The sequence below is a fragment of the Atta colombica genome, unplaced genomic scaffold, assembly GCF_001594045.1.
Source record: "Atta colombica isolate Treedump-2 unplaced genomic scaffold, Acol1.0 scaffold126, whole genome shotgun sequence".
Lineage (NCBI taxonomy): Eukaryota > Metazoa > Arthropoda > Insecta > Hymenoptera > Formicidae > Atta > Atta colombica.
The window spans coordinates 6,568,842-6,594,415 of record NW_017259213.1 but is presented as its reverse complement, the minus strand read 5'-3'; the positions used below and the strand labels follow the sequence as shown (position 1 = coordinate 6,594,415).

Here is a 25,574-nt window from a genome sequence, read left to right as displayed (position 1 = left end):
ATATATATATATAATAGTAGTGGCAAAATGCAGAAATATCTAGCAAAATTTCTCAATGAAATATAATGACAAATTGACACAGAAATCAAGTAAATTTTCATACTTCTTACACAGTTCGTCACAGAAATAGAGTAGAATCTATATTTGATAGATTCTATTCGATTTCTACCGCCAATTTGCTATCACATTACGTCAGCAGGCTCAGCCGGCGAAACACGAGCTTAATGTGGATACAATCGATACCAATTTGCTAGCAATTTTTCATCGAATTTGTTACCAATTTGCTGGCATATTGGCGGACAAGTTATTTACTGGAATTATGCATCGTATATTCTCGTGATCTTTCATCTTATTAACGTTAAACATTTAGATATTTAATTCTCCGTAAGTGTAACTGCTATACCTGATATTATGGACCACAATAAAGTTTTTATGTTCTTGTAAATGTCTCTTATCGTGATCCTAAACGCTAAGCCAAGAAAAAAATTTACAATGCTCGAAAAAATGTATATGTATAATGTAACTATATATTGTTTTAATTTTAACATGATAAGTTGATGATATATTCATTGTATTTATTTACATATTTCGCTGCTCCTTTACATTTTATTTATATCCGATAATCCTAAAACTCTGATATCGCTCCAAATAAGAACAAAAAATCTGCAATGCTCTATGTATTTGAAATATTTAAAAGAATGCAAAATTGAAAGTGAGTTTACTAATAATACATATATGCAAATCAAGTACTTTCCTGATGAAAATTTTCTTGGAATTTTTCAGATAATTTTTCAGAATTTCTACATTAAAAAAATAAATTTCAAAATTTTTCACAATTTATATAACTTTTATAAAATTCTCAAATTTTTTTACATGAATTAAAACACTTTAGATTTTATAAAATTTGTATACGTGAATATAAATCGAATATAAAATAAATTCTAAAGTCTTCTATTTTTTTATTCCATAACTTGAACATTCCGAAGAAAACTTATTATAAAACTTGAGAAAATTTAAAGAATAGTCTATTAGAAATCTTCATAAATTTAAAATTGAAAAAATATTTTTTAAAAATATGAGATATATATATATATATAATTTTTGTCACTAGAGTTTTCTTTATGTTTCTTGCATACAGCAAGTATTTTTCTTTTACTCACGAGTCATTAATTTTGGAAACCTATCATGTATTGTAGTATTGCGCAGCTGAGCATTTGAGGCTAAATTTTGATTATTCAATCACCATCATCGTGCGCAATGAAACTCTTGTTTACATCATGGCGCATGGCATGGGTAAGACAAACAGTAATTTAGATTTCAGAGCAATCAGCTAGCTAATTAAATTTTCCATCATGCTTATAGTGACAGTTCGTCGTCGAATTTAAGAAATATGATCTGAGGCGGATGTCATTTAATGTCATGCAGAGTACAGCTGAGATAGCCAAGGAGTTAACGTAATCCGCGTATTCGCGTGTCATAATTCAGGACACGTCGGCACTTCGCAAGTTGACGTTCCATGATATGCATTATTGTCCATGATGTGCATTATTGTCTTGTGAGACGGTTATCTTTGTGATTCTTCCGCCGGGACCAAGATGCCAGAACGAATCGAGATTGGTACGTGGAATCCCGACTTTTGTGGTACTTCCCGTTCACGACGTACAAATCCGCACGTTCGCTTTATTTATATGATGCAACATAACCTATTCTCTAAAATTTTGGGAGTGAATGTCACTCTTTCGAATCTTCTGGCTCAATTTTCATTCTTTAGAGTGAGATCCCAGAATTTAGAAAATCATAAAAGGATTATTTTAAAAAATATGCCGGCTGTATCTGGAGTTAGGTTGAGAAAGGAGGAGATAAAAGGACTCAGGATGGTGTATAATTTCATATCGAGGACGAAGAAAAAATTAAAATAATTAAAGCCTATATATCTAAATGTGCTAAATGACTTTCTTGAATTGAAAATATTTTCGTTAAAAATAATGTGTAAATGTTTATAATTATAGAATTGTATATTTATATTTAATTAAATTCGATTATTTATCTTGCGACACATTAATGCATACATATAAAATATGTATACAATAATATATATTTTACATATACATAGTATTTGTATTATTATACATTTTATTATATTGTTTTTTATATTGTTTTTTATTTGGTTTCTGCCAATTTCAGGTATTATTCCAAGTAATTTGAGACACGAAGAAACTATAGTTCAAATAGCAGAAGCTCTAGACAATCTAGGCGATGCTGTCTCATATATATTTGATTGCATTGATAGGAGGCTTTCGGAGAATACACAAAGGTAGAATTAAAAAAATATCTCTTGATTTTTAATGTGACTGTTGTATTCGATTGCCTTGCTTAATTATACATTTGATTGATCCAATAATAATATTTACTAAAGAATAAATTTGTCTTTAGATTGACCAACATTAAAGAGAGAGCTATGAAGTTGGAGGACAGATTGCACTATTTACAAACTAATTTAAACCTGAAAGCGGTAAAAATGTATTCTGCTGCTAAATATCCGGCTAATCACACTTACAAGGAGTATCAAATGACTATACCGTCACAGCGCGAGCATATCGCTGCTATACCAAGCATTTACAAATGTTCTGTGCCTATAAAGGATATCCCCGAAGCATATTTATCTTCTAATTGCAAAACTGAGGACGGTCAATATGCCGCGAATGTCAGCCTCCAAGAAAAGCTCCAATTTTATCACGTACGATCAAAGGCTGGCAAAAAAGATAACCTTGAGAATGATGTAGAACCATTCCCACCACAATTATCCTCAGTTAGTGCCCTCCTACTATTCGATAGCATGGATAGTCCGTACGAAAAAACGTCCATGCGATCATCACGTCAGTCTGTCAACAAGCAGCAAATTGAGGATGCTCCAGATTCAATTGTACAACCGTGGCTTTCGTCAGAAATGGATGCGTCTTCCAGCTATTTGTATACTCCGACTCTTGGAGAGGTCAGATTTTCATATAATACATTAACTCATTTAACAATATAATTTATGTCAATTTGAAAACATTTATACTTGTTTTTTAAATTTACGATTCTACGATTTATTCTTACAGAAGATTCTTATGTATTTTTAGGTTCCTCAAATAAATGTACCGCTAACACTCCCAGATTTACCAGGCATTGTGGATGATGAGAAATTTGTGCTCGATCTTAATTCCCAAAGCCCTATCGCACCATCATCTGCGGTCACGACGCCCACTGTTCGTTTAGATCTACCGACGCCAATCAGTGACGAGAGAGACTCTCAGTCGAAGACCGAAGATAGTGCTCCACACTTGCCAGTTTTAACTGGAGCTTTGACAACTGCATCATCACCTGCGCCGCCTCCTCCACCACCTCCTACGGTCACCACAAATGCAAATAGTGCTGTGAGCAATGAAAAAATCAGTTTTCAAGTTATGATACCTCCGCCGCCACCACCACCGCCGCCACCACCACCGATTGCAGAACCGACCGTGCCTACGTCAAATGATGGTTCGGAGAAAAAGAATAAAACACCGAATCGTCCGCCTATGACAACTACAATGGATGATCGTTCTAATTTGATGGCGGCGATACGAGACGCTGGTGGAATAGGCAGAGCGAAATTGAGGCCTACTGTACCGGACGAAAAGAAGCGTGATCGATGGTCTTCGGCTTCGGTAGGAGGTGATCTGATGGCAGATCTACATGCAAAACTAGCGTTAAGACGCAAAGGTATCGCCGGCTCTACGGTAGGAGCTCTGGAGAGAATGTCGAGCTTAATACCGCCTCCTCCGAAACCGACTGAAGCGTCTGCGTCGGATAGAAATTCCGCCACCAGCGAATATGACTCTCAACCTGATACGGACGATTGGGAAGAGTGATCACTACTGTTACGGTAATTGATAGAACAGCGTGCTATTGAATTATGATAAATGATCATGATAAATGACAACATCCGCGCATGAAGAGACTCAGGGGAATTTTTTATTGGATAAATTCAATGAAGTAGAGGAGGATAGAATCAGACATATAGATCTGATTATATTATTTTTTTTATTCAGATCTGAAAATTATTTGATTTTTAAAATTCTACTTTCATCCCGTAACTCTGCTAATCATATTTTTTCTATGAAAAAATAATTTGTATAAAAATTTATATTTTGTGAATGTATAATTCTGACAATGCAATAGTTCGATCAAATAACATTACGCGACTTTTTATGAGTAAATTACAAAATTTTTGAAGGGATGAGAAAAATTGTTATGAAAAAAATAAGTTAACAGAATAGAAAATTTTATTTTGTACGTTAATACATTTTGTACGTTAATACATTTTCCCAGTAATTATCTATAATTATTTACTTACATTTATGTATATTTCATTCGTCATACACACACACACACACACACACACACACACATATTTTTTGTGTACGATCTTCCTCAAAAAAGTCTTGTACATAAAATATATTACAAAAGTAAAATTAGTCCATTAAAATCCTGATTGTACATTTCTTAATATACGATAAAGTGTACAATATACGAATGTAACTAATGTATATACTGTTACGTTAATAAAGTTTTATATTCAAATTGTATAATACAGAATAAATTTGTAATATTAAAATTTGCACATATACTATTGAGACTGTTGAGCAGTTTTTCAATACATACTTAACAATTATTAATATTATGATATATGATATGTTCGTAACATTGAATATATATTTGAAACGCTTTACAAATGAATACACAAATATATTATACCCTGATGTTATACTTTCATTTGTTTCTTACGTACATACATGGCAAAATTAAAATCAAAATTGTCCTAATATTTTACATATATCATTTTGAGACATATATTCTCGGTATATACACACATATATAAAGTTGCTAGAGGCAAGAATAGATGTATATAAACACAGGTTGATGGTTATCTTCATTTATTTCGAAATAGAATAAATGAAGATAATCATCAACACTTGAATATTATCTGCTTATCCTATTTTTTACATCGGCGTATGACTTACATTAGCCTTATTTAAATTTTTATTTTATTGTATATAATTTATTTTGTCGCGGTAAAATTAATCACTTTGTACCTATCGAATATGAAGTATAAGCGGAGCAACAGATCTCTAGAATATTTTTCAAAAATTCTATAATTACATTGTTTGATTTAAATTATAAATTTGGCGCGATCCAGTTCAAGAATTTCATGCAAATTTCGAAGCCCATAAAACAGGCCGCATTGGCAGGAAAAGCTCGTAGCATAACAGGTACGACACCCTTGTAAAGCGCCATTGGTCCCTCGTTTTTCATCAATTTAACAAATACTTCGCGTATTCCTTGTTTATATGTACCTTCTGGTGCTGTATAATAATGTATGATAAGAAATATTACATTGCATATTTATATCCATTAATTATAACTTTAATATGTTTTAATCAGAATTTTGAAAGATAAAAAAGAAAGAAACTCTTAGAGATATATACGTACCAGTCTGTAAGCGACTTTTCAGGATATCAGGTGGCATTCCTACCAACCAGTTCGCAATGCCTGCAAAACCGCCAGCCGTTATGGTAGCCAGTAAACTAAGTTTCCCATCCTCTGGAGTAAATTGTTCCTTTAGATATTCGTATGTTAAAAAATACATTCCGCTGGCTGGAATATCTGAAAAAAAACATGGAGGCATAGTAAATTAGGAATCGTTTAAGTATCCTTGTGCGAACCAAAGATGGCATATAAACATTATGTAGAATTAATAATAGCAAGTAGATAGCATGTGGGTTGGCAGATAGAAGGCATCCTGTTTGATAGGAAGCACATCAAAGCATATAGATAACAGTTAACAAAATCCAGTTTCCTTCGGGCCAGTGTGCTGCCGCTGGTCCCGAGTATCGTGCTCCGATTCAAAATCATCATAAAGTGAAACAACATGACATTTGTTATCTTGCTTTTCATCATCTTGTCGTTGGTACATACAAATTTTAACACTTGTCGTGCGCTCCGTTAATAAATTCAACTTCGTTTTCTATGTAATTATTTTGTATACGTGACGTGTGTCGACACATTCAGGCGGTATTCATAATCAATCCTTATATTTAAAAACCGTCTTAAATACAGTTTTAAGATATCATTAGGCAATCACAGATCAGCATTCATAGTCAATTCTTATATTTAAAACTGTCTTAAGTACAATCTTATAATGTCATGAACTAGAGAACCACATTAATGCATCTTAAGATATTTAAGACAAAATAAGAACCAATTATGAATCAATCTTAATATATTAAAATACATAAAATAACTACTCAAACTAAAATTCAATGCTATAAGATAGATTAAAAATCACAAGAAATTTATAAGTTTGAAATATTCTATCACAATATAAAATCATTGATTCAAATTGCGTTGTATTCAGGATCAGTGTATAGGACAAGTTATCGATATCGGTGATGTGTGGGAGATTAAATGCCCGCAGGGATGTACCTGTGAGATCCAAAAGTATTCCGATCTGTCTCTGCATCAATGGGCTGGCATAAACAAAGATAATAATCAGGTATGAGTAAATGACAATCAACACTTTCAGTGTACTACACTTTCTAATATTCACTTCCATAATTTTAATACATTCTCAATCAAACAGGATATACCTTCCGATGGTGCTGATCTTAATATAAACGACAATTCAATGACTCATGAACTGATGAAAATCGCAACATGCGTGATTGTTGACAACCCTGAAGAACTTTTGACTAAACTTCCTTCAGATATACAGGTGACATAAGAAGCATATATAATTTCATAAGTTTGTATACCCCTCACATTAACTCATCTTGGTGTTTTATCAGGTTTTGACATTACTTGAATCGGGTAGCGGAGATATCGATATTCTTCTACAAGCTACTACATTTCAACGATTCAACGAATTGATATCGCTAGATATTCAAGGAATAGATTATAGCGACTCCTCCATGAAAGAGATGAATAATCATACAGAAAAAGGCGGCATTATTCTCGCATCTGATACAATGTATCCTCTAGGATCTACTTTACTATATCTAAATTTGGAACGAGTTAAATTGTCGAACTTAAATTTACCAAACAAAGACAAAGCAAATTTGGTAATCAAGCCGATGAATTCGCAGGAAACGGAGACAGTCGACGAAAACCAGGTGTCTATAAGCAATAGCAGTCAATACAAAGGTCACAGACTTATTTTTCTGAGTCAACAGAATAACGAAGATAAAGAAATACTGCCATATGACATTTATAAGCAAGAATTGGAAGGCTACAGAGAAAATGTTGAACTGTTTGCTGCGCTTGGTGTTTTAACGCATTTAAAAATTTATGATTGTAACCTGAAAGATATATCTTGGCACATGTTCGATGGCCTTAATAGTCTTCTTTATCTCTCACTAGAAAAAAACGGTCTGAAATTCATTCCTGAATTTTGCTTTTATGGCACACCAAATTTAAGATCCCTCTCACTGGCAAGCAACGAATTACTGACATTGAAAAGCGTAGACCTGGCAGGATTGCTTCTATTAGAACATCTGGATTTAAGACAAAATAATTTAACGTTCCTGTCAGAGTTATCGTTTCCGCCTTTCCCTGCACTCGTGAGCGCTGACTTTACGGACAATCCTCTGGATTCCATTTTTCCAAGGTAATAAATAATACTATACGTGGTTTGTTTCCATGATTAAATCTGAGAAAATTATCATATGTTCATTTTAGTACTTTTGAGATTATGAATACGACAATAAAATTGTATCTCGGAGGTATGGCATCTAAACTGAAACTGCAGAAGAATTCGTTATTAGGTCTACGTCGAGTTGAGATATTACACTTGTACAATCTAGAGATACCTCTATTAGAACGTTTTATCATGCAAGGATTACCATCATTGACGCATCTTAAGATGCGAGGAAACGTCTCGAGCATCGATTTTGATGCGTTTGTCGACCTTACTAATTTATTGGATCTCGATTTAAGTCATTGCCATATTCAACAAATTTCTATGGATGCCTTCTATGGTTTAGAAAAAGTTAGGAGAATTGACTTATCAAATAACGATCTGGAATCTATACCGCCTGGTTTATTCACTGCTCAACAGCAGAAGGAATTGAGAGATATTATACTTACAAAGAACAAATTAACTTCGCTACCTTTAGATTTTTTTAGAAATTTGAGATTGCCAAATAAACAAACGCGAGTCCAAAATATAAGATTGGACGATAATCCTTGGGATTGTGCATGTATCATGATCAATTGGAATCCTAATCTGGTAATTTATAGTTATCAATATCATATTTGATGTTTACTGTTTAAAGCCATTTATAATGACTTAATTGAGAAATAAATAGAGAAGAATTAATATATATCAGGAAATATATTAATAAATATTAATAATATAAAAATTATTAGCAATACCATTTTTAGGTAAATAGAAATAAGGAAACAGCTCCACGTTGTTCAACGCCAAAACGATTACAGAATTGGGGTGTCTTCTATGCATTGCGCAAAGGTGGTTTACAATGCAGAAGCCCGAGGAAAAGGTACCTTCGAAAATTTTTAAAGACGAGAAACTCTGAAGAGGATAACAATATCAGTTAGCTAATCTCTCTTTTCAAATTGTATGTATCTGTCGATATACACAGAGAGTTAATAAAAGAAAAATACATTAAAAATTTTGAAAACCTATTTCCTTTTCTAAAAATATACTTAATCCTTTTAAGGTACATAATAAACGTGAAAATTTCCATTTTAATTCTTCTGGCAAATTTCTATTTGGTATATGGCAGTGTAACATCTTTAAACATAATTTTATAAAAAATTACATAATTTTTGAGAATTGTATATAACAAAGTATGAATTATACCTCTTAATAATGTAGCATAGGTGCCTTTATAGATACTTCTGATGCCTCCTTCTTGATACAATTGTTTAGCGCAATCCAATGGTCCACTATACTTTGGCTTCGTATCTGCATGCTGTATTTGCAACAGACATTTAATACGTTCACCAGGTGCCATTATAATAGTCGTGAATATGCCGCTAAATGCACCAGCATAAAATAATTGTAATGGAGTGAGTTTCTCATCTGAGACACTCTGTTGTAGCTTCTTTCCGATGCTGTAGCCAAAGAAACTTATCGCAAATATAGGAGCAACGCCAGATAATGGTGCACCCATGCCTGAACAGATAACAAAATCCAATTCTAATTAATAATTTCCTTTCAAAAATATAATAATATAATAATATAATATTTATATCTGAGATATAAATAATTCATGAAGATACTAATTATATCTTTACTTATAATAACTTTACTTATAATAAAACTATAGACCTGGTTGTGTTATTTGAATACTATTTATACATCATGTTACATAATGTTTTAAAAATTCTAAAATATTCTAGTCTAGTTCATGTAGTTGACACAATTATCAAAATGTCGATATGTTTATAGCAATAACTTAAGATTTTATACAAATATCTTTATAATCTCAATATTGAATTGGAAAAAGCTTGACAAGATATTCGTGTGATGTTCAGTACAAATATAATACCCTTATATAAACCACGTATTCCTTCTTTCGTAATTGTTTTCTTAGCACAATCCCATGTACCAGTGTAGAGAGGCAATTCGTTGGGTCCTGGAACTGGCATCGTCTGGAGCCGTACCTAAATACATAGAGCAATGTCTTACAAAACGCACATGATTCTTGTAGAAGGCAAACTGCAATATTTAGACAGAATGTAGATAAGAAAAAGAGAAGCAATGTGTCAATTTTACACTCAATTTTTAATAAGCTAGTCAATTAAAATATAACCTTACCTTTATGGTATCCAGAGGATGGCCAGCTATCACAGTGCATACTCCGCCAAATCCACCACTCAAGAAATATTTAATAGGACTAACGGTATCCGACATGATTATTGTATATAAAACTGAAAGTCTAAATAAGTCTAAAAAGTATCGACGAAAAAACAGTCTTAAAAAACTCGTTGATTAAGTCAGGGGTCAAAGTACAGCAACAATTGGCCCTTGACGTAGGCTCGAGATCATAAATTCCATTAATCGGTCATGATGTTTGTCACAGTCTTCTACATATAGTCTTACTATATAATTGTATTTATATTGTAATGACTTTTTAATAGTGTGTGCAAATTAGGGACAAATTGTTATACGGCCGATCTGTTTTTTCGAGCTGCATTTTATAACACTATTTACACTCGAAAGATAAATGTATATAGATTAGTGTACGTGTGAATGTACTTCACAATAAATGAGTGTGCACTATTAAAGACCCTCGGCCCTGGGCAAATTTTTGTGACTATCAATGGAATGTGGAGATAATTGAAGAACGATGACGTTACCGACAATTAATAAAAATTTATGAAAATTTTATTAACATAAATATTTCGATGATACATTATTAAATTCGTGATTTTTTATTATATAAAAGCTGTATAAATAAGTATGCATACTTTAATGATATAATATCTTATATATTGCCAAAAAATTACAATTTTTCCTCTGCAATTATCATCTCTGATTTGATTGAAAATTAAACTCAGATGATATCATTAAAATAAATTTTAAATAAAAATCGAGTATTATTAAGTTTTAAACATATGTACATGTCTATGAAACTAATAAATTATGAAATTAATACCGTATTATTAGTTTATTATTCATTTAGGCTCGATTCGACATCAACGTTACTTTTATTTTAAGCGAGGCTTAAAATTCTTTGTCTCATTTTGGCTTTAAAACGAGACAAATAGAGTTTTAAGTCTCGCTTAAAGTCAAAGTGACATTGGTGCAACTGAAATGCACAAGAATGTATTGGGATGCGTTCCGTTTCACATGATAGTATCATTTTATCTTTGTGTTCACTAATGCCCATTTTCACCGATAGTAGTTTAACTTTAATCTCGGTTTAACATACTTTTTGTTTTTTTTAGTTCTAAAGATTAGAAAAAGATAAAAAGAAAATTAAACAGAGATTAGTAGAAAGTTAATCTGAAATAACGAAGTAACGTAAGCTGAAATTAAGTTATTTTGGTGAAAATGGGCATTAAAGGATTAAAATGATTATATATATCAGGTACATTATGTTCAAAATGGAATGTATGATTTTTTTTTCATGAATATTGCTCAAATTAATAATTCAAATTGGGCTCTTGAAATATTAAAACAAATAAAAAGTTAATACGCAGTAATTGGTAATTGCAATTATCATATACATTTATATTTCGATTGTATCTATTACATAACTTTGTATATGATAATCACACCAATTACCGCATATTAAGACTTTTGCCTGTTTTTTACTCTATTTTTTTATTTGTCTTAATATTGCTGTATATCTCATGAAAAGATATACATGAAAGAAAGAGAAAAAAATATGAAGCATTATAACGCATTATTTATTTGTAATATTTAAAGTTATTACGGATTATTTGGAAAACAATTATTTTCACAAACATTAGGGGGCGATTCATTTGACACTATAAATGCTTCAAAGCATTCATAGCATAAAGTGAACCGTAGTCTAAATCTTTGAATGCGAGTGTGGCGTAGCAGGAAGTGCATAAGACTGCTGTGCCAAAGATCCTGGGTTCGACTCCAGAGATGCGATTTTGTAACTGTTTTTACACATCTATAGTTGTCGGTATTGTTGCACAGATATTTTAGATGGTAAAAAAGCTGTGTAATGACATATCTGTTGGTAGACATGTAAAACAGTTATGGAATCGCTCTCGGAACTGAAAAATTTTTCGAACATTCGTATCGCCTCTCGACAGGCAATGACAAACCACTGGAGAGTATATCCTTCCATGTACACTTCTTTAAACAAAATTGTCGTTCGGAATCATTAAATTGTAGGTCCCTTATGACTGTGTACAATCAAAGTGTTCATCACAGGCATATGAGAGAAGTCACAACGCTCAATTACGGACAATAGGCAGGAAGGAAAGAAGGATGGAAGGAGTTGACAAGAGCTTTTTGTGGCATTTCAAAGCAAAATTAAATCACATTTATATAGCATGCAGATCAACAGATGTTATTGTATTTGTTGAACTGCATGCTACATGAATCGTGTGATTTAGTTTTGTTTTAAAAAGCTCTTGTTAACTCCTACCAGTTTTCATAATGATAGATAAAAAATTCTGCTGCACAATTCATATGGAATGTGTTACAAAGATAAGACACTCCCTACGTGAAGTACACTTGTACAGCAATTTCAATATTCTTACGACATATACCGCATATTTTCATATTACTGGCACATTCTGCACACGCCAATAAATGTCCGCATGGTATAAATGCAATACGTAATTCTCTAGTAAAGCAAATTTTGCATAATGTTGCATCTTTGTTGTGTGGTTTGTCAACCTGTATTTGGACAGATTGTTCCTCAGGATTGGCTTTGCCTGATATAGTACTTGTTTCTGCAATAGTTTTTTCAGAAAGCGAATTTTGAGTCCTTTCGCTAGCAATACTCTCACTATCATCTTTTTCCACTCTCTTATCCAATTCATTAACTGAAGATGCACCGGTTTCCTAAAAAACAATTTAAGATTGATTGTCTTTCAACACATTTATTTCATAATTTTTTAAAGAGATTAAACTGTTACACAAATGTACAAATTGTATAATTCTAATATTTCATTTGAAAAAAAATAATAATGCTCGTGCTTTGCAAAAGCAAATAAATGTACATATATAAATATATATATATATATATTAGGTGTAGTAAAAAGAAATCCATTATTTTTCCATTCAATTTCATGCAAAAATAATGGATTTCTTTTTACTACACCTAATATATATGTTCATATACATAATAATCTACAAATGAACCAACTATTAGTCTTTACTTTTACTTTATTAAGTGCCTGTTTATTTTTATATAACATTCAACATAAACACATATTTCAGCATATAAATAAATTATCATATTACTATTTAAATCCCATAAAGTACTGACTAATCATTTTGATACAATACGATATTTCAATTTCATTAAAAGCTTACTGTTTCAGTATATGGTTTCCTAATGTTGTTTACAAACTCTAATCCTTTAGTTACAAGCAAATAAGGACAACGGTTGAACCATTTGGCATGTTCTATCCAAGGATCATCATATAGCTCCCAATCCATTAATCCTCCATCACAGTAATAGCATAATGTTTCATCGCCACTTCCAGAATAATAGAAACCAGCAGTTGCCAGTTCTTCTTTAGTTTGTGACATTGCTTTGGGCCATTTATCATACGACGCTAATCTAGCAGCATAATTGACATATTCTGGATGCTTCGGTTTTGATGCAAGTTCTTTCGATCTAAAATTCTCTTGATCTCCATGGATTGAACTGGATTTAGGGATGTTTGTCCGAACATAAATTCCACATTCATCCACGCCTTCCGGCACAGATGCTGGAATTGCGCTAGAATCTATACTAATTGGCACATTGCCGCATGGAATTTTACGAATAAATCTACATTTTCCTAATCACCGTTGATGATCAACCATTGGATCGTCTTCCACTTTCCATTTCCATAATTCTCCACCACACTCGAAACATTTCACTATGTCGCTTTCACCAGTATAAAAAAATCCAGCCGTTGCGAATTCTTCCGACTTCTTCCATGGATGCGGCCAGGTATGGAAACTTTTCAGGCGGGCAGCCTCAAATTGATAATCTAAAGAAATCGATGAAATTCATTATCAATTTCATCTTCTTCTTTCGTAAATACATCATGAGATTTTATTAAATTTTATAACATACTATTTAGTGGAAACCTGTAGTATTCAATATATTCAGTCATTTTTGGGATATCTTTGTCTGCTATGAACTTTTTCTTCTTCCTCGTTAATGGCTCCTGTGGCAACACGCCACGATACGGCCAGTATCTAATGTAGGACTGTAAGTAGTGTAATGCAAGGCTCAGTCAAAGCCGGCAACGCTTTTCAAAAATATAATTAAGATGACACAACCCGAAATGAGAGGAATCATATTCCACCCACTCAAATGATCTCGCGAGACTAACACTAATTGCTATGAACTTGTCAGAACTTGTAAAGAAAAAATGTTAATATTGGTGACGCAAAGTTAGCAAAGATTCTCTCCAGCGCGCCTAGCGGCCGAAAATGGAACTGGCGTAAATTAGACAACGCAAATAATTATTATGTAACAGCCATCAAAATTAGAAAATAATGGGTCGCAAACACAATGTAAAAAAATGTGTTATTGTTTCCTGTTATATGGAATAATGGTTCTACTTCTTGTACAAGATCAATCAATTTCACGACACGAAACAGGCTGGTATTCATAATCCGTTTTTTATATTCAAGACAACGTTCGCCCTAAGAAATCACGAACCAATCAGAGCGCCGCATTAGTCTTAAAGATTAATCTCACCAACTTTGATTAACTTATTAGTTGGTCGATTAAGTGTCAATGACTGTGATTGGTCATTTCTGCTGAATAGCAAAATGCAATTGATCAGTTCCAATATAACAGGCGGTATTCATAGTTCGTTCTTAAACGAGATCTCGGATGAAGAAAGAATTGACCAATCGCATTGGTCATGTGATCAAATTGTTCAAATATGATGATTTGTTAATTCTTTCTCTGTCCCAGATCTTGGACCGATTTCTAGCATCGTGGACATTGGATTTTAGATTAATATTCAAGATCATCTTAAATACAGTCTTATGGTTTTATTCTACAATGTGTTTTTTGTTTCCTGTTTCTTGCTTTTTGTTATTTTTTTACATCTTGTTTTTTTGCTTCTTATTCCGGTTTTTCTACTTCCGGTTTTTTGTTTTATGTTGTCTGAGATAAAAGTTAACGAACTTCGGAAGAAACACAGAGCAAGAAATACAATTGTCGATAAAACTGTTGTAAAGAGGGAAGAAGCAAGAAGCAAAAGACAAGAGAAACAAAGACATAGGAAACAAAGAGATTTCACATTAGTAGAATCGATTTTAAAATGTCCTCTAGATTCATAGTCAAAAAATAAAATGGTTCAAGACACAATATAATCAGTAGGTAGGTAGTACACTTCGTATCGACATCTTTTGATCTCCGCTTTGCAGTCACGTAAGCATTCGCCATATTACGTTTGAAAAATCCAAGATTGAAAAAGGATATAATGTCCCTTAATAATGTAATCCCATTAAAAAATTTTACAAAAATACTAACTAATGAATAAAATTAATTCGAAAATAGTAAGAACTAGTAAATAAATAAAATTTATTAAGTAATTATTATTATTAAATAATAATTATGAAACAAACATTTTTATTTAGTTATTTTTCGTAAAAAAAAAAATAATATAAATTTTACTTACATAAATGTAGATATAAAATAAAAAAAAATATTATATTTGTGTTTTTATCTAATTATAAAAGTATAATACTGCACGTAACATAATTTTTCTTTTTTTTATTCATTTTTTAGAAATATTTATGACGCAACTCTTAAATTGTCCTCTTTTGCCACGGATATCTGCTCATACTGAATCTGTGTAATATTAGGTATGGGAAAAAGTTTGTGGCGTTTTTCCCATTAGATGGCATTAAAAAAACGCCACGAATTTTTAATATGCACGTTCTTGTCATCTTGCATTTCATTGGAAATGGCCCAAAACAAAAGCGCAGCTATACTTGCGCGAATACGCATTTTTTCTCTGAATATCTCTACTGGTTATATTGTGGTTTAAGACAGTTCAAGACGTTTTGAAATCAGATTATCTTCGATAAGTTTTAACTTGAGATTTTATTCAAGTATCGTCTTATTTTTCGATTATGAATCTAGAAAACATCTTAAGACCGTACTTAAGACGGTCTTGAATATAAGAACGGACTATGAATACTCTACAGTTCCCTGTTGTTCCTTGTTTTCTATTTCTTTGATTATGCGAAGCTACTGCTCGTCGCCATATTTGAGCCAAATTTCTTCCACTATTGGTCTGTTTTCAATTCCTGCACTAGATTGTTCTAGTACTCTCTTTCTCGCTTTAAACAAGTATCAAACGTATATCTATCTCATTTTAAGTTCCAAAAGTGTACACTAGTTCAGTCACAGAAAACAGACCTCATGATTTGCGCGAGAAATCGCGCAAACATGGCGATGATGCGAAAATCTGCACTCTGCAAATGCATCTCTATCTTCATATTTTTAGTACGCAACAGCTGGCGACACGTTGGCTTCTTTTATGCAAATAAAGATATTGCAGTTTTGATACAATTGAATATGTAGGTTTGCAATGTATAATTATTGATGTTTGACACGTTGACGAATGTATGCTATTGAGCTAATTCTGAATTGTCTCAGTTTCTTTTTTCCGACGAAAGGTATATTTTATTTATTCATCAGAATTATTAGCTAAAAATAAGATAAGGTTAGTCTCGCGTTAACGCATTATATAGCAATTAAATTACAGTTTGAGTTATTTTTGAAATAATACGCAGCGTTGACAAAATTTTTAAAAATATCGTGTTAGAGCTCCAAAAATAAAAAAAACAATATTAAATAACATGTTTAAATTTTTAGATATATATAATTTGGAGAAGATGAGGATTGTGCAGTTTAGAAGAAACCGCTTGTTCCATGTATTGATTGGCAGTTCTCTAACATTGCTAGTTTTATACATTCTTCTTAATTTCTCCTCGGACGATCATATGAACAATATAAAAGAATATTGGTCACAAAGTCGTGAAAAGAGAGAGGTAAAGTATTTATTTTAATATAAATTAATATTAATTTATTTTATAAATATTTATGCTAAACAATTTTTTATTGACAATCTTTTGGATACTTTCTATCCTTATACATATTAAATATGCTTTTTATCAAAAGACACAAATAACGTGATGAAACATTTCATCTTTATTTAATATTGGCAAACATGGTAATGATTCACTATGTTATACTATATTACCTATGCATTTTGTTGGTCAGCTTTTATATCTCTTTTTAATATTATGCAGGTACCAGTGCTTATAGAAGGTTTAGGAAATTATGAACCACGAGATGTACCAGTTAGATCTGGTCCTGGAGAAGGTGGTAAACCACATATTTTAAGAGATGATCAGTTGAACGATGTCCAGCAATCAGAATCTGATTATGGTATGAATATGGTGTGCTCTGATGAAATCTCATTGTCGAGATCGATACCAGACACCAGACTTGCACAGTAAGTTCCATCTTGTACACCTAATAGTATTAGTTTCTGATCTATCTTTTAACTTCTATGTTTTTCTTTATATAATATAGATGTAAGCATTGGAACTATCCAGAAGAGCTACCACGTACCAGTGTTATTATAGTTTTTCACAACGAAGGTTGGTCTGTTTTACTGCGAACTATTCAGAGCGTTATAGATCGAACTCCATCAAAGCTACTTGAAGAAGTTCTTCTTGTTGATGATTTTTCTGATAAAGGTATATTCCTTCATGAAATGCTATAGTATTTATACTTGGAAATATTTAACATATATGATAAATAATATAATTATTTCCAGAGAATTTAAAAAGTGATTTAGATTCCTATATTGAACAATGGGGAGGAAAAGTTAGATTACTTAGAAATCACGAGAGACAAGGTTTAATACGAACGCGATCTCGAGGAGCACGTGAGGCCAGAGGCGAAGTAATAGTATTTTTAGATGCTCATTGCGAAGTTAATGTGAATTGGCTGCCTCCGCTTTTAGCGCCAATTGCTGAAAATAGGTAAAATAATTTGAATACATTGAGAAATGGAAGAATATTGATGTTTTTGTAATTAGAAAAAATTGAAATATACTGTCAATAAGAAGTAATAAAATAATACCTATAACTTTGTAATATTTTTCTTCTAAATTATACATTCCTTTTCTTCTAGAAACGTAATGACTGTTCCTGTGATAGACGGCATTGATCACAAAACTTTTGAGTATCGTTCTGTGTATCAAGAAGGACATCTGTATAGAGGAATATTTGAATGGGGAATGTTGTATAAAGAGAACGAATTGCCCAGGCGAGAATCCAAAACGCGTGCACATGATAGTATGCCATACAGGTACAATTTCTGTTTCTACATATATAATCTTATTTAGTTATATCGATATTTCTCTTCTGTATTATTTCATTCATATACGGCTTACAGATCACCTACGCACGCTGGTGGTTTATTTGCCATAAGTCGACAATACTTTTTATCATTGGGTGGATACGATGAAGGATTACTCGTTTGGGGAGGAGAAAATTTTGAATTATCCTTTAAGATATGGCAATGTGGTGGAAGTATTTTGTGGGTTCCATGCTCACATGTTGGGCATGTTTACCGAGGATTTATGCCTTACACATTCGGTAAACTTGCTCAAAAAAAGAAAGGACCATTGATAACTATTGTGAGTTATATCATCTATAGATACATCTATATATATATATAATCTTTATCGAAAGAAAAGAAGTTATAAAGTAAATTGTTTTTATAGAATTATAAAAGAGTTATAGAAACGTGGTTCGATGAGAAACACAAGGAATTCTTTTATACCAGAGAACCTCTGGCTCGGTTGCTCGATCATGGTGATATATCCGAACAATTAGCTTTTAAAAAACGTAAGAAATGTAAGAGCTTCCAATGGTTCATCGATAATGTAGCATATGATGTGTTAGATAAATTTCCAGAATTGCCACCAAATATTCACTGGGGAGAAGTATGTTTGACCAAAAGCGCATATGTTAAAATTTCCTCAACAAATTTTCTACGTAATTTTCATATCAACAATGACAATACTTTTTTCAGTTACGTAATACGGCATCTGGATCATGTTTGGATACTATGGGTCACTCACCTCCAAGTCTCATGGCTACTTCCCACTGTCATGGATTTGGAAATAATCAAGTAGTTTATAAATATTTTATTTTTTATTCTTAATATAACTTATTAATTTCTTTATTCCTTGCTTTATTATCTCTGTATTTCTAATATTTCTCATTAATCTTTAATATATATTTCTTATTAGCTTATCAGGTTGAATGCCAAGGGCCAATTGGGTGTTGGTGAAAGATGCATTGATGCAGACGGTCAACGTATAAAATATGCATTTTGTCGTCTGGGGACTGTAGACGGTCCATGGCAGTACGATGAAGTAAGTTTATTATTTTTTGATAAGAAAAATTTTTAATATATAAAAAACCTTACCTGAATATTATTAATATATATTAATTCGTTTTTGCAGAAAACGAAAACATTATTACATAGAGTATATAAAAAATGTATTGCACTTCATCCTCAAACTCAGCAGTTATCTTTGATGCCATGTGACATAAATAATGCTTATCAGCAATGGAGTTTTCATCAAGTTCATCCACGATGGTAATATGGAAAAGAGAGGTTTCTATTTATCAAAATTTGTAAATTATTTAAAATTATACGCAAGAACAAAATTTATTAATATATAATTCAAGATAGTTTAACACTTATTTGTGACTAATAATTCGCTATATATTAGAAAGCGATATAAATAAATAACTATGAATATTGATATAAACATCGAATAAATATCTAAGAATCTAAGAACAATTTTAGATTTTAAGATATATTAAGATGAAAGTTAGGAGGCAAGCGCTTTATGAAATGTAAAAAATGCATTTCAACTTTAATGAACTATTTCAAATGTCTCCTACATTTAGAAATGTACATGTGTCATCTAAATTTAGATATTAATTAAAATTCAAAAATTTAGTTTAATTTAAAATTTAAAATTTAATAGAAAGGCATTTAGATATGTAATTTTTTAAACAAAATTATCCCAATTAAAGCATATTGCTTTCTCTTTACGCTGACTGATAAACTGTAAATGAGAAATTAATATTTAATAGCATTTATAAGTATATATATATATGAAAAATTTACATATGTGAAAAATATTTTGATATACGATGTTTTCATTGCTACTGCCAAGATTTCATTGAATATTTCTAATATGAATTAATTTATAAACATTTTATTAAAAATATTCTTTTTAATTTTTGAAAAAATTTCTAGCTAAGTTGATAATGTTACTTCTTCTATATCGTTCGATAGCTAAAGATTAACATTAGAAAATAACATAGAAATTGACACTTATTTCTAAATGAAAATTTATATTGATATTATACATCTGCGCGTGAGCTTATACGAGAATGTGTGTAAAAATTTATATATAAGAGATATATACATTCCAGAAAATTGAAATATTTATTTATAAGATATTTTTATTTTTATATACCAGTGAATCAAATTCTTCATTGCTACTGTAAAACATTTTACATGTTTAATATTAATTAGTATAATATAGAACTTATAAATATTATACTATAAAATAATACTATAAAATGAAATGATTAAGATTTAATATTTTTAAAAAATGTTCTTTTATTTTGTAAACTGAACAGTTTATGTTAGATTTTTTATTTTTTTTTACAAAAATTGGAAGTTTATATTCTTCGTTTTATAAAATTAATCTTACATAAAATTTTATTTGAAGTTGAAACATCAGTATGAGAATATAATAGTTATATTTATGTAAACATCAATTATTGTAATTAAATACAATAATTTATATACTAATTACTGCTCATATAGGCTTTCTTTATTTAATTATTATTCCAAGAGTCTTACTCTCTTAGTTTCAATAAAATTTTATACTTGTTAATTTGTTTCAGATATATTTCGCGTATATTTTTAATTAATAAGAATTTGTGTTTATTTTTATCAGATTTACTATATTTTTATTTTTATTGAATAAAGAACAAACTATTGCTACTAAAAAAACGATTAATACAACGATATTGTGCATATTTATCTGTAATGTATGGAATGGAATGATTTCTTTCATCGGGGATTACGCTCTCAATATGTATACTTTTTGAGATTTCTATTGCAGCTATCATAAATGTACTTAATAACAATTATGGTTAATTGTATTAATGACCATTATGATTTTTTAGGATTTAAAAGCAATATAAACGTAATGCAGTTGATTTATAAGATACAATATATTCCAATTATAGATAAATATATATATTTTATTATATGCAAAATGTACTTAATTTTTATTAGTTATACTTAGCCAAAACTCTGTGTATGAGATTGTATTTCGATTAAATTGTTAAAAGGATCAATATATATGTATTATATTTTCTTTTTCAGATATATATTAATATTTATAAGATCTCTCAAAAATTAATCACCTCTTCCTTTTAATAAATCAGAAAAATTGAAGATTTTTTTTATTAAGATGTTAACAACTTATAATGCTCTTATGTTTTGCATTATGAAAAAATAAATACAAATTATATAGTTTCACAATGAAATGTTTCAACATTATTTTATTATTCAGTATCGACGTGCTTAAAAAATACATTATGTAAAACTTTTGCAAAAAGCATATACAATTAATCGTTAATGTATAGACTTTCATAATCAATGAAATAAATGTGATGAATGCACAAATCTGTAACGAAAATGAAAAATCGTATTATAAAGATAATGAAAACACGTATTGTTAATACTTACTACAAGTACGGAAACAATTTTAAATCACGTCTCATGATTTATTGAGTTGTATTGACAATGTCATCAATCTTCAGTATACTGCGTACAGTTTCAGAAGCAAGAGTTATTGAACTAGTAGAAACCAGTAGTGGTTGAATCACGTTCTCCTCCAATATATTAGTGATGGCGCCTTTCCGAACGTTAATCCCTGCAGTTACTTCGCCCTTCGCGTGTCGACTGCGAAGTCCAATTACTGTAGCTATCGGATTTAAACCTGCATTTTCGGCTAACGTCGATGGAATTACCTGTGATTTATAAATTACAAAATTATTAAGCATCGTATTAATTGACTATTGCAAATTGGCAATTTGATTAGTTAGATTAAAAATTTTTGGATGTTAAATATTTTAATGATAGAACAATTGTTTATCAAGCGAAAGAAGAGCTATTTTTGTTACACATAGAGTTTTGTATACACATAGAGAGCATAATATTATAAAGAATTTTGGATGAAAAGATATTACTGTGATAAAAATAAAAGAACAATAGTAAAATAACTAGATAAGTCGATTGCAATAATTTTTTAAAGAATAGAAATTTAAGTAATACGAATAAGGATGTCCTTAAAACAAAATCTACATACAATTATTGAATGCATTTGAAACACTAACCTCAAGCGCATTTGCAAAGGCCTTGATGCAGTATGCATTAACTCCGCCTAAGGTCACTGCATATTCTCCCAATTTTAATGCCAATTCAATTTCTGGTGCTCCGCCACCAGCAATCAAAGCTCGTTGCTTCACTAAACACCGGATGACGCATAAGGCATCGTGTAATGATCTCCCAGCTTCCTCTAATACTAATTTGTTGCTACCACGTACAAGGACTGTAACTGTTTTTCCATGATTTTGAATTCCTGTGATCTTTATAAAAAATATGTCAATTATATAAAACCTGTTTGTTATAAAATGCATTCAACAAAAAGATGAAAGATGATATTATATACTGTAATAATTTGTCTTTCTAGCAAAGGAGACGCACCTTAACAAATTTCGAATTTCCAGTTTGAACTTCTTCGCAGAGCTCCGCATTGACAAGATTTTCAGGCACAAAATGATCCAGCGATGCAATTGGCCTGCAACCTAGCGTTTTACACACAAAAGGAATGTCCTCGCGCTCTACGTCCTTTATAACCATGACCTTAATTTTGTCCAAGAAATGTATCGCAAGATCGCTAACAGCGTCGCGCAGGACTGATTTTTGTACGAGAAGTACATTGCAACCAGTTTTCTTGATCTGTTTTACAATATTCAATATGTAGGCACGTTCCTCCTTTAAAACACGATCCATCGCTGCATAATCCGATACAATAACGTTATGATCCATCTAGAAAATATAAGAAATTGATTATTCATTTATATAAAAGATTAATAGAAACAAATACGCGTATATCATTATACTTACATCAGTTTTCGGTGGTGAAATGCAAAATTGAATTAATCCAATTTTAGCTTTCTCAATGCGTTTCGGGCCATTAACATTACAAGATTTCTGAGTAAATATTAATCCATCTACTAATTCAGTGTCTTCGACAGTTCCTCCTAATTTCTTTATCACTTTAATGTCCTATAAAGAGATATAAATAAGCAAATTCATGTCAATACACTATCTGCTAAATAATATAACAACAATTTGCTCTCACATTTAAGTCAACTGACACTTCCTTTCCTTCTTCAGTAATCTTTAACACGGCATCCACTGCAAGTGGTGCAAGAAGACTAGATTGTTGATGCACAACCTAAAATATATTAATAACAAATATTAAAATTAATTATGATATACATATAATATATAATTTTAAATTGAATACAAAACCTGACGATCAAAGTATAAGATTATTAACATTTATAAAATGCATTATTAAATATACCTTGGAATTAAGAGATGTTGCTGCAACTTTTACAAGAGATTCTTTATCTGTTAGATCAACAGGTATGGACATTTGTGTCAAAATTGATACTGCTTTAGATGCTGCTTTCTGAAATGCGTCGCTGATCGAAGTAGGATGAATGCCTTTCTGCAACAAACGTTCTGCTGCTTCTAATAGTGATCCACCTATCACGACGACACTTGTGGTACCATCACCAGCCTCTATATCCTGAGCTTTTGACAACTCGACGAGCTAAACATAAGATATATAAATTGTAATATAAAATTTCATGAAATTTAAATGGAGGAAAATTTATTTCTCACCATTTTTGCAGCAGGATGGATCACATTCATCTCTTTTAGGATAGTAGCACCATCATTTGTGATAGTAACTTCTCCATTACCAGCTTGAATCTGTAATATTTAAATATATACAAAATAAATTAGTATTATGTATATAATAGTGTTATACATAACTTTGTTAAATAGAAAGAGTAATGAATATGGAATTTACCATCTTATCCATCCCCCTAGGTCCAAGACTTGTGCGAATTGCATCGCTAACAGCTACAAAAAAAATATATAATATAAACAGTTAAATCATAGAAACTAACTTAGTGATGTAATTTATCTTACAAATAATAATAAATATTAAGAATCTGTGACAATTGAAGGATTTACTACATTAAAGTTGGCTACATAAAAAAAAAATAGAGTAAATAAACTTTAATAAATTTTCTACAATAAATTATTAGTCACTTATATCATACTAGTAATAAGTCAAAATTATAAATCTAGTATCATAAATCTAGGATTTTGTATTCAAAATAAATCATATTAAATCATTGTTACAATATTTTAGCCAATTAAGGATAGCAGTTTCTAGGGCAAATAACAATACATGTGACTGATCAGTCATAATATAATTAAGTATAAAATCATAAGGAATTTGACATCTCGATGCAATACTTACTGATTATTATTGTCTTGTGATACATTACTTATTCACAACTTATTTCTGATTGATAACCTATTATTAGAAACCTCATAAAATGATGGAAAGTAATGGAAAGAATATCAATATCACATGTTCAGCTACTTGTGAGTTAGTCCCAATATATCTGAACATGTGATATTGATATTTTTCCCATCACTTTGAACTTCAGAGTTCATTTACTCCGTTTTACAAAATGTGGATTAGTCCACTGTTGCGACAAGTTCTTCAATTTTTTAACAGCGTTCAATGCATTTGCTCGATAAACAGACGGCTTTGCCGACACAAGAACGCGCCCATTGCTATATAAGGTAACATTTTTCTCAGCATCGCGCGTCCTCCATAACTGATTGAATTGCAAGGACATGTTCCGACACAATTTGAGAAACGGCCGGTCGCAGATCGCAAATTAATAATCTTACCTTTAGCAGCGTTAATGTTGCTGCTGCGAATATCTGCGGGTTTGCTCTTGTCCTTATAGGCCTGTCCATGAGATCCGCGACTGCCGCCATTCTCCATCGGTTTTCTCATCACATTCTTAGTCATGTTTCGTTGTCGATGACGATTCTTGAATAGGTTAGGAAGAAGAAACACTTCGAACCTCTTTCGAACAGCGTAGAAGCCAATTAACGCGACGCTCTACGAATCGCGATTATTTAACATTCAACGGCAAAGCGTCGATATAAAAATGTCGCGATGTTCGGCGAAGAAACACGTCGAATCAATGAAACACGAGACACGAGACTTGCGAGCCGGGCTTTACGCGCGTGCGCAACAGCAAATCGTAGGTCTGTCGCGTTGTTTACACTTTTTGTACTCATCTTCATTTTTTCTCTTTTGAACACTCAAATATATCTCTATCTCATTTTAAGTTTAAGTTTAAGTTTAAAAATTTTTCTAGATTTCAAAAATCAAACAACGCGACCTATGCCTTGTAAGATCTGTTTCTCCATTTGCTATGTTACACTATGTTACACTTTTGTGCACTTAAAATAAAATATGTCATTTCTATTAACGTAAGATTAATTTTAATTTACATTACTTTACATTTATATCCATATTATGTTCATGTCTATGTGTTA

General features: G+C 31.3%; 6 protein-coding genes across 6 annotated transcripts; 3 read left to right on the top strand and 3 right to left on the bottom strand.

The window, feature by feature from the left end:
- Positions 1-1,377: 1,377 nt before the first annotated feature.
- LOC108695091 (WAS protein family homolog 1-like) lies at positions 1,378-4,022 on the top strand. The gene is made up of 4 exons (XM_018204846.1): positions 1,378-1,617; positions 2,185-2,314; positions 2,434-2,992; positions 3,123-4,022. The coding sequence occupies exons 1-4, from the start codon at positions 1,596-1,598 to the stop codon at positions 3,891-3,893; spliced, it is 1,482 nt and encodes a 493-aa protein (XP_018060335.1). The 5' UTR covers positions 1,378-1,595; the 3' UTR covers positions 3,894-4,022.
- An 824-nt stretch (positions 4,023-4,846) lies between these two features.
- Positions 4,847-10,094, bottom strand: LOC108695001 (congested-like trachea protein). The gene is made up of 5 exons (XM_018204708.1): positions 9,863-10,094; positions 9,594-9,708; positions 8,903-9,217; positions 5,515-5,688; positions 4,847-5,387 (listed from the first exon to the last, which is right to left on the bottom strand). Exons 1-5 carry the CDS (start codon positions 9,956-9,958, stop codon positions 5,200-5,202), a joined length of 888 nt encoding a protein of 295 aa, XP_018060197.1. The 5' UTR covers positions 9,959-10,094; the 3' UTR covers positions 4,847-5,199.
- On the top strand, positions 5,891-8,711 carry LOC108695000 (insulin-like growth factor-binding protein complex acid labile subunit). Its single transcript, XM_018204707.1, has 6 exons — positions 5,891-5,992; positions 6,440-6,577; positions 6,665-6,796; positions 6,870-7,687; positions 7,759-8,308; positions 8,464-8,711. Exons 1-6 carry the CDS (start codon positions 5,954-5,956, stop codon positions 8,635-8,637), a joined length of 1,851 nt encoding a protein of 616 aa, XP_018060196.1. The 5' UTR covers positions 5,891-5,953; the 3' UTR covers positions 8,638-8,711.
- Positions 10,095-11,365: 1,271 nt separating the features above from the next.
- LOC108695065 (putative inhibitor of apoptosis) lies at positions 11,366-14,105 on the bottom strand. Its single transcript, XM_018204808.1, is given in 3 exon segments — positions 11,366-12,598; positions 13,073-13,740; positions 13,827-14,105. Coding segments are annotated over 3 exon segments (1,056 nt in total). The 5' UTR covers positions 13,867-14,105; the 3' UTR covers positions 11,366-12,250.
- A 2,175-nt stretch (positions 14,106-16,280) lies between these two features.
- Positions 16,281-19,467, top strand: LOC108695073 (N-acetylgalactosaminyltransferase 7). The gene is made up of 11 exons (XM_018204820.1): positions 16,281-16,399; positions 16,599-16,774; positions 17,036-17,241; positions 17,322-17,488; positions 17,569-17,776; positions 17,928-18,104; positions 18,192-18,435; positions 18,523-18,744; positions 18,834-18,932; positions 19,054-19,179; positions 19,270-19,467. The coding sequence occupies exons 1-11, from the start codon at positions 16,345-16,347 to the stop codon at positions 19,408-19,410; spliced, it is 1,821 nt and encodes a 606-aa protein (XP_018060309.1). The 5' UTR covers positions 16,281-16,344; the 3' UTR covers positions 19,411-19,467.
- Positions 19,468-21,372: 1,905 nt separating this feature from the next.
- LOC108695010 (T-complex protein 1 subunit delta) lies at positions 21,373-25,221 on the bottom strand. The gene is made up of 9 exons (XM_018204723.1): positions 24,915-25,221; positions 24,013-24,065; positions 23,823-23,912; positions 23,500-23,751; positions 23,272-23,367; positions 23,034-23,195; positions 22,611-22,955; positions 22,241-22,492; positions 21,373-21,874 (listed from the first exon to the last, which is right to left on the bottom strand). The coding sequence occupies exons 1-9, from the start codon at positions 25,036-25,038 to the stop codon at positions 21,629-21,631; spliced, it is 1,620 nt and encodes a 539-aa protein (XP_018060212.1). The 5' UTR covers positions 25,039-25,221; the 3' UTR covers positions 21,373-21,628.
- Between the last annotated feature and the right edge of the window lie 353 nt (positions 25,222-25,574).

Excerpts from the sequence above, each read along its gene's own strand:
- LOC108695010 (XM_018204723.1), bottom strand. The coding sequence starts at position 25,038 with ATGACTAAGAATGTGATGAGAAAACCGATGGAGAATGGCGGCAGTCGC. Across the intron at positions 22,956-23,033 it reads TTTCACCACCGAAAACTGAT|ATGGATCATAACGTTATTGT; the intron begins GTAAGTATAATG and ends TATATTTTCTAG. Across the intron at positions 21,875-22,240 it reads CCTTTGCAAATGCGCTTGAG|GTAATTCCATCGACGTTAGC; the intron begins GTTAGTGTTTCA and ends TATAAATCACAG.
- LOC108695091 (XM_018204846.1), top strand. The coding sequence starts at position 1,596 with ATGCCAGAACGAATCGAGATTG. Across the intron at positions 1,618-2,184 it reads GCCAGAACGAATCGAGATTG|GTATTATTCCAAGTAATTTG; the intron begins GTACGTGGAATC and ends TGCCAATTTCAG. Across the intron at positions 2,315-2,433 it reads CTTTCGGAGAATACACAAAG|ATTGACCAACATTAAAGAGA; the intron begins GTAGAATTAAAA and ends ATTTGTCTTTAG.
- LOC108695000 (XM_018204707.1), top strand. The coding sequence starts at position 5,954 with ATGACATTTGTTATCTTGCTTTTCATCATCTTGTCGTTG. Across the intron at positions 6,578-6,664 it reads TAAACAAAGATAATAATCAG|GATATACCTTCCGATGGTGC; the intron begins GTATGAGTAAAT and ends TCAATCAAACAG. Across the intron at positions 6,797-6,869 it reads AACTTCCTTCAGATATACAG|GTTTTGACATTACTTGAATC; the intron begins GTGACATAAGAA and ends GTGTTTTATCAG.
- LOC108695001 (XM_018204708.1), bottom strand. The coding sequence starts at position 9,958 with ATGTCGGATACCGTTAGTCCTATTAAATATTTCTTGAGTGGTGGATTT. Across the intron at positions 9,709-9,862 it reads ATCCTCTGGATACCATAAAG|GTACGGCTCCAGACGATGCC; the intron begins GTAAGGTTATAT and ends CTATGTATTTAG. Across the intron at positions 9,218-9,593 it reads AATACGTGGTTTATATAAGG|GCATGGGTGCACCATTATCT; the intron begins GTATTATATTTG and ends TTATCTGTTCAG.
- LOC108695073 (XM_018204820.1), top strand. The coding sequence starts at position 16,345 with ATGTATGCTATTGAGCTAATTCTGAATTGTCTCAGTTTCTTTTTTCCG. Across the intron at positions 18,105-18,191 it reads CATGATAGTATGCCATACAG|ATCACCTACGCACGCTGGTG; the intron begins GTACAATTTCTG and ends TACGGCTTACAG. Across the intron at positions 19,180-19,269 it reads GTCCATGGCAGTACGATGAA|AAAACGAAAACATTATTACA; the intron begins GTAAGTTTATTA and ends TCGTTTTTGCAG.